Source organism: Psittacula echo (genome assembly GCF_963264785.1).
Source record: "Psittacula echo genome assembly, chromosome: 1".
Classification (NCBI taxonomy): domain Eukaryota; kingdom Metazoa; phylum Chordata; class Aves; order Psittaciformes; family Psittacidae; genus Psittacula; species Psittacula echo.
In genome coordinates, this window is record NC_137735.1 from 108,641,095 (window position 1) to 108,649,749 (window position 8,655).

Genomic DNA, 8,655 nt, shown 5'->3' on the forward strand with positions numbered 1-8,655 from the left:
TGCCTATTTTCTGTCTTAAGGAAAAAAAAAAGAAACAAACAAGCCCACCACCAAAAGCCAAAACAACCAAAGAATTAAAGAATTCAGGATCCTATTTTACAAGAATCACTGTTTGGAGAAAGTATTGATTTTACGATGGAGAAAGAGATCTTGTTCTTAAGCTCTGCTTTTACTGCAGAGTCAGAAATCTTAAAGGTTTGTATATTATCATATTGCTCTAAGGGATAAACCCACTCTTAAGCAGATCAGTACCAAATTTGTACAACTAACCCCTCTAGTGTAAATGTTAAAAATCCAGTTCCAAGGAATGAAAGACAGAAGGGTAGGCTCTTTTCTGGTTTAATCTGATTGGCCAGAGTACTTATGCCAGCACAGGCTTTGAGTGCATTGTAGACTGAGAAGGAATAATGCAACTTATTGTATAGCAGAGCAAATCTAGAGTAACTCCTGTATTCAATATTCTCCCTCAAAAGTAGTGTGAGAAAAGTCAAACCAAACACACTGAAGATGACATGCAGACTTTGAAACAAAATGAAACACATATGGGGAGGAAATTGCATTATAATCATTTGATTACATATTTCAAACAGATTTCTGGGGCCCATGGCATAACCATAAAGGACATGGATTTAGTAACTTCAGTGATATTAGTGTAAACCTAGAGTTGCTGCAGTGACATCATGTTAGCCCCATTGATTCTGTAAAATATTGTTGATATTTGTCTTTTCCCCTCAGCCTATTTTAAGTGGGTGATTAAGAATTTTGTAAGCTGAGCTTTCGTGCAATAGATCATTCATACCAGCAATTACTCATCAAGCATATTCTCAGCTGAACAATTTGATACAACAGGTCAGATTCAGATCTCCCAGTGATTTGCTCTTCATGAAGTTACCTTGAATCACATTAAGGTTAATCAGAAGCAGGAGGCTTACGTTTTTCAGGATGTAACCCAGGAAACATAATTCAGGTGGCAATTTTAGCCTCTGTTAAGACTCCCAAATTCAGAGCTCTGAACTAGAACCATTCATGATGCAGGGTTCAGACATTCAGTTCTGAATTTTCCCTCCATGAGAGATGCCAGAAGTTTTCAGACAGAAGAAGGTAAAGAACAAAACCACCTACCAATGATACAGGTGAGGGGGGAAAAACGATGCCTATGAGCTGGAAATCAAAGCCGCAAAACTGTCTCACCTGGGAGCACATACTAGCTGGGGGATTGGTGAAACCTGAGCAGGAGGGGCAACAAGCATATAAAGAGGTGCTGAAGGAGCAGGTAGCTTCTACCCACAGGGACCTTGAGGAAAGGAGCAGGTGCACTTGGCTTCAGGGAGGGAGTGGATGTGGAAGCTCTTCAGTGGGAGCTGCCTCAGAGCATTAGTTTTCCTTTTGTGGCAAGTTTCTGGAGGGCTGAAGCATGTGCAGCTTTTGGGTTATATTAGTCTTCTGTTTGGGACAGCTGTGTGCAGGTAAAAGGCATCTATCTGCAATCTTTCCTCCATTTCTGTTGTTCCTCTCTTTGTATTGCTTCTATTTCTGATTTTCTTATGTTGTTGGGTTTTGGGATTGGTTGGGTTTTTTTGTTTTGTCTTGAGTGTCAACTCTGCTCTAGGAACTGTGTTGGGAGGGAAGTTTAGGGCTTCAAACATTTGTTCTGTTGGAAGATTGCTGAAGTGGCTCTACTGCAGATAGGCTGGAAAGGACAAGGAGCTGCTGAATCTTTGTTTTTAGTTAATCCTTCCTCAGAGACTGGAGATAGGATTAACTTGCGTGGGGAGGAAGTTTCTGACACAAACTTTAGTACGACTTGCTCCTTCCAGTGCCTCACCCAGACAGTTTTCCTTTTTGTAAGACTGTGCTAAATCTCTCATTCTATATGTTAAAAAGTCTGGTCTTCAAACCATATAAAGACTCCTTATTGCTAAAGGATTTGAGAACTGATGGTGGAACTTCTGATGCTGCCACTGGAGGTTGGGGTGGGGGGGGCTGTACATTTAACCCTAAAGACAGTGGTTCAAGTTTCCCCTATAATGAGGCTTTGCTTCTGTTCCTTCTGATGTGTATGCTTGAGAAGCAACATTTCTTATCTCCCTCACTAAATCCTTGTGTTCCCTATTTTGCATTAAACCCCCAAATCTTGAACTTTTACAGGTCAGCTAAGCTGTTTCCTGCCCACCTGCAGTTCACACCCCTCTTTTATGCTTGGGTGGAGTTAGCACTTCCAGATCCTCCCTTTTGTGGCAGAGCTTGCAGGGCGAGAGAAGAAAGACTTTTTCATGGTTTTTTGGGGGTAACTTTCTCTTTTAGATCAAAGCCTGAAGCCTCAGATTGCAGTCTCTCGGCTTGCTGCAAACAATCCCACACTTACTACAGTTACTCTAGAAAAACCCTTCTGTATGTTTGACAGCTCACTGCATCCAAATAAATCTTATGTCATCTACTTATATGCAATGAAGGAATCAGGTGAGTATCCAGTATTATGCTTCTCTTGAAGATAACTACGTAATGCGGCCATTGAGTGCAGTTCCCACCAGTTTGGTGGAAGTGGATCTGAATGGGGGAAAGGGAAATATCTATAGGTGTAAGCTATGTATAAGGTGAGCATCTGGTCCAGATTTTCTCTAAAGTGTTATTATAAAATATAACACAAATAACTAGTACTTCAATGAGGCTGATTAATGATAGCAAGTGTTAGTACTGTGCCATTTGACTCTCGATAGGTGTGGAGCAGAACTATTAACTATGGATGTCTGTCCAAATCTTGCTAATGAAACCAAATGGTCCACAATCCAATACCGTATCTTTGTCTGAACACAAGTTTCTTGCATAAAAGCTTGAATTCCCCTAAGTAAACCTGCTAAGAGAAACTGGGTAGCTTTATTTCATAGTCGAGGTAGCCAGCCTTTGCAATGACTTCATTTTTTTTTTTTTTTTAATTATTTTTATTTTTTGTAGACAAAGTAGTCATAGTAGACTTGTGGTCAAAGATGTCTGGTCCATGGGTTCAGTCATAAAATGAATTTCATAACTGCTTCGCAATAAAACATTGCTGGCAGTTACCTAGAGCTGCCTTATCTGTTCCCTGCTGTTCTGGCAGACTGTTTTGAACACCAGCTAGAGCTACTCCATAAGCTGATAGAAATAAATTATTTCCTTATATCACACCTTCTCCCCTGTAAGCTGTATGCAGTCTCCTTTGCTGAGAGGCATAAAGAAGAGATCTTGGTGGGGAAAAGTGAAGGGATAGTAGTGAAAATTGGCCAGCAGACAAAACAGTCTTAAAAACTTCCACTGCCGATTGTTGCCACTATGCACAAGGTGGAAGGAGGTGGCTGTGGACAGGTAGAAGCTGTAACAAGAGACACCATCCCATACAGCTAACATGGAAAACTGTGCATGCATGGCCACCTGAGACACATCCCATGACTGAAGTGTGCATAAGTCTAAAACAGACTGTAAGTGCATTATAATAGTATAAAAGGCTACTGATGTCTAGTTATACCTGCAAATATGTTTTGGGTTACAAATTGCATCAATCACCCTGCTTCTGCAGATTCTGTGGCAAAAGCTTCCTACACTGATGAGTGCATCTCAGCAAAAGGGGTTCTATATGGAGAAATCTCTTCTGCTGCTTTTAAGGCAAGCAGATGCAATCTTGTTAATTGGCAGACTGGGAGGGATTTTGTTTGATTTTCTCTTTGGTCTGCAGAGAAGCACATTGGCTCAGCCTTGGATGCCTCCTGGAGCAGGGAGAAGGAAGATTAAAGAGAAAATGATTTTCTTAACACCTTATGTTCAGCTTTACTACTATGGAAATGTGTCAGCATATTACAAAGCTGAAGGTCTAGCAAATTTCTGAAGAAATAACATAACTTTGTTCTCTGTTCTTCTTAATGTTACTATCACATTTAATCTACCTAGTAAAGTTTAAAAAAGCAACCAAAACTCAACAGCAACAAACCCCAACTTTGCTTATCACCAGAGCCAGGCTAAGAGTTACTGAATTGGACATTGGGTGAGCAGGAAGACTTATCTGTGAGAAGTAAAATAATTTGGGGAAGCAAGCTTAAAAATAGAGCATGTCTTTGTATTTGCTTTCACGCAAATTGGCTCCCATTGAAGAAAAGGGTGTCAGAGCTCAACTAACTTGAGCACTGATCCTTAAGATGTATTTCTAACCTGTGCTAGAAACTTGTCCCTTTTAACAGGTTTAAATTTGCATTGGGTCATAACTAAAAGCTTCCCATGACCAAGCAATTGCAAGAACTCATCTCCAGGAGCACAGCAGAATGCTTCTAAGAGGAAGTAGTTCCCAATGTACCACAACTTTGGAAAAACTGCCATTGTTTTGCTGCTGACAGTACTGAACAGCTGGAGGGGGCTCCCCCTCAGAAAATTTGACCTGCAGTTGCTGAACTTGGGAGCATCTCTTGGGACTTGGCAGTTGACATTGCAGCAGGAAAGCTTTGTGAGCTGCAGCTGAGCTTCTGAACTATGATGTAGGGCTGGGTGCAGGTGCATATTTTGTTTGAAGCTGTGAGGATTTTCAGACTTTCTAAGGCATGCTGTCTGGAAGCAGTGACATGCCTGGCTGGTCAGAAATGTAGGTACTGTGTCTGTTTATGCAGCCCCTACAAACTGGGCTGCATACTGTGTGGTTCTGGGAGGTCCAGATGCTGTGTGACCAGAGGTTTAAGGGTTTCTATTCCAGGAAACAGGAGAGCTGTGACTATGTAGGAACTCTGCCCTGGCTATAGTATCAAATCTGAAATGGCAGGACTCAGTGAGTGCTTATTGGAGCCATGTGTTGAACGTGGGGAGAGCAGCCTTTGCCATCCTCTTCCCTGCTCCACCAGATTCTCCTTGGAAAAGAGGAATTTTGGGAGGGTGCCTACTAAAAAGAATTGCTTTGAGATATGCTGTGGATCCTTCCCAGCTTCTGAGAGACAAGTGTAAGGACCTTCAGAAGCGCAAGTTTACAAATAAATGCAGGGTGAATAGGAAGGGTTGAACTAGTTCTAACAGCCTTGTTAAAATGCCTCTCTCTTGCAGAAAGTGCAATAAGCTCCCTGGTGATCAACAACAGCAAACCACTTGACAGCACCTTCCAACAAACAAGAGGGGGGCAGCTTGGACCTTACAAGGCTGCCTTGTTCAATGTACCCAATTGTGCATTGCCTCCCAATCTTGCTGATGTAGGAGATGTTAACAAAGTTTCTGATGTCCTTAAACAATACCTCTTCAGAGTCGGGGATGATGGGACTTGTTTGTATGACCCAAACTTCCTAGGTATCTGTAACCCACCTCTTGCACCCGACACAACATACAGGTATAATTCTTATTTCTTACAAAGTGAATACTACTCTTAAAACATAGCAGGAAGCAACACTGAGTCTGTAATGTTCATTTCTGAGGGTATGATGTTAATTACCAGTCCTGAACTGAAATGATCTGCTGCGAAGGTAGTTATATGCAGATGGCTTGGCTTTGTTCTAGCACTCTGCAGGTGGTTTGCAGTGGTGCCCTCGCAGTGGTGAGCTCTATCAGGTTAAATTCATAGATCAGTAGGAAAATCCATGTGTGAACTGCTGGATCTGTATGTGTGTTGGAGTAGATAATCCAGTGACAGCCTCTGATTAGAAATTGCTGGTAGAAAAGGATTTTGACTAGAAAATGATGTTGAGATTATTCACCATGTATTTCATGTTGGCTGATCTGGACCTGCTTGCTTTGTTTTGATGGCTCCCTGGAGAACCAAAGTCCTCCTTGGTCTCCAGCTCCAGGAAGCTCTAATATTCCAGGAGACTTCACATTGAGGCCAGGTGGCTTGCAGGCTGGTCTGACCCCTGCTGTCTAATGAAGCTGGCCATCTGGGGAATGTACGCATCATGACAGCTCTTACATGAAACACTTGTTTTGCTGTTGCCAGCTACTTAAAAACCATAGTAAAAATAGTAGTCACATGGAGCTGTATCTTCTGTGGAGACCTAATATACTTCCCAAACAAAACACTATGGGCTCTCAGTTTTGCAAAAATGATCTAGTCTCTTTGAGACATTTTTGAAATCTCAAGCTATTCTGGAATGGAAACTTAATTTCTTTGCCAAAACAGCGTTAGCCTGTCTCTTCAAGTTTCTCCTCTAGCAGGAAAAGTGCCAAAGATCTCTATTGTTGGACAAAGTTTTTGACTTCCATACGGAAATCAAAACCACTTGTTGTCCTAAATAATGAGGCTGTTCACAACAGGGAATAGCAAGCTAGGAAAAGCTATCATCTGGAAAGCTATCATTGCCAAGGCCCACAGGAATGAAGTGCAAACTGTGCATGACATGGCACAGAATACTCTTCCATGAGTAATTCTATCTGTTCTTTATAAGGTCTCTGGAAATATTCTGTTACCTTTGATGGTCTCCATCTAATGCTTTGACAAATCCTGAAGTCTGACCAGCTAATCCTGTGTCTTAAAAATGCTACTAAGGAAGCTCAAATTTCAAATACCTAATTTAACACTTTCTCCTCACAGGTTTAAATACTTGTTGCTAGATACCACAGAAGGTATTGTGAAAGACCAAACTCTCTGGTCTGACCCGATCAAAACCAGACGAGGTAAGTCTTTGGCTTTGCTCAGCTGTCCTGAGTAGCCGTGCTGCCTTAGGACACTGTTGATCTATAAGCAACACCTAGCCTTCCCTACAGTTTGAACAATTTTGTCAGACATTCAGTATTGGAGTTAGCAGATTTAAATGTGGAATATTTTTCTACTTTTGTGTACTTCAAAACAATTCCTTTAGTAAAGATAAAGTTTGTACATGTGGTCTCAGATTTTATGTGTGTTGTGGTATTTGATGCTGTTGACATTTCTCAGTAATACAGATACTTGTCATACTGGCTAACCTGCTGAGAAAAGTTTATAAACCCTAAATGCTGACCCTGAGTCTTAAATCTGTTTCCCATAAATCATCTAAGACTTCAGGTATAGACATAATCAGTTAGCCTTTCCTAAATCACCAGCTTTCTCACATTTGGTAGTGGTGTCCAAGGTCAAAAATAGGATCATAGGAACATTATTTCCATGCTGTTCCAGTTAAACTTCCCTCAAAAATTGATACCTGGCCTGGTCGAAGGAGTGGAGACATGATTGTCATTACATCGATCCTAAGTGTTCTTGTGTTCCTTCTGCTTGCTGGCTTTCTTGCTTCTGTGTCTTCTGTTGTCATGTAAGTACTAGTACATTTTACAACTTCCAGTAAGAATACCTAAACTCTGTCATCAGCCTTCTTTCCTAAGGCTCCAAGCTACTGTTGCTGGTCTTGTTTGAGATGAGACCAGATGGTGTCCTCCAAATTTTGAAGCTGGTAACAGGAAAAGGCTACTTTATCAAAATCTTCCTTAAGATCAGCTGCCCTTGTAATTATTATATAGCCTTAAGCTTACTAACTGCCAGACTTTACTGTTGGTTTTCTATTATTTCTTTCCCCAGTAGCCCTTACTAGAGTTTCACATACTTTAAGCCTGTACATTCTTTCTTACATACTGCAGCTTTCCATCCAGTCAGGAGTTTGGAAACTGTCTTAAGGAGTGCAGATGTTGCAAAGATTACATAATGTCCTAATTAATGCCTCAATTTTAATTTGTCTCATCTCCAGGAGAAGTAAGTTACCCCTTTCATTTAATAAGCAAGGCTGTGCTGGAGCTGTCTAACTCAATTGGTCTATGCATGTTGTTTAGTCTTACACAGCTAAGCTGAATTTTTAGAGAGAATTAAGTAAATTTTAGAAATGGTGAGTATTAGGGCTGCTAACACCCACCTATTTAATTTACTTGGAAGTGATGAGTGCTCTGTATTCAGTCAGCACTGCCAGGCTGTCCTGGATTAAAGGTGTGGAAAGCAAAAACTGCACTGAAAATGACTAAAAAAAAAAAAAAAGAATCTATGGGCCTCTCTGATCCTAAATTATTTCAGTAGCAATCAGCCTTTCAAAAGTATTGTGACAGTAGGCTCTGAGCTCTGCTCAGTTTCTACTGACACTTCATAAAGGCTTTCACTTGCCCACCAGGAGATCAGAAGAGTCTTCTGCAGAGACAAGGAGAATGTCTCAGGCTGTCCAACAAAGTGAACCAAAACCACAGTTAAGCTCCGAGTGAACAACCTGATTCAAGTCAAAAGTGGAATTGCCACTGAATTGCTACAGGTGCTAGACCTACGGGACTGTCTCTTCTATGCAATGCTGGTCCAAAACAAGCTACAGAACACAACCAGACAATGGAAGATAAATGGCATAGATAAAATAAGGACAATTTTTTTTTTTATGTCTTTCAGTATGTGATAGTTTGTTTTGTCCTAATGAGATTTGATTTGGCTAATTGCCTTGTAAAACACATATCAAATGCCTAGACTGAGAAAAGAATCTTCATGAGATCCTTCAACTTCAGTAGTGTGATTGGAGGCTGTCTAGTACGTATGTCTTATCTGGAGTAAGCACTACTGCAGACCTCTCATCTGCTTCTCACAATGAGATGATGTTGTCATTTGTATTTCAACCTTTTGCTATAGTAACTGATTAGGAATATAAACCCCAGGCTGCTTCAGAAAAAAAGTCCTTGAAGAAAACTAGGGATTAAGGGTTAGTCAGTGGGGAGCTACTACTACATCCTCAG

At 40.9% G+C, this 8,655-nt stretch overlaps 1 protein-coding gene across 1 annotated transcript; it reads left to right on the plus strand.

Annotated features, from left to right (window-relative positions):
• Positions 1-1,414: 1,414 nt before the first annotated feature.
• UPK3A (uroplakin 3A) lies at positions 1,415-7,218 on the plus strand (the record flags this gene model as incomplete). Its single annotated transcript, XM_080609808.1, has 5 exons — positions 1,415-1,466; positions 2,305-2,460; positions 5,050-5,326; positions 6,521-6,603; positions 7,082-7,218. 5 exons carry the CDS (start codon positions 1,415-1,417, stop codon positions 7,216-7,218), a joined length of 705 nt encoding a protein of 234 aa, XP_080465934.1.
• Between the last annotated feature and the right edge of the window lie 1,437 nt (positions 7,219-8,655).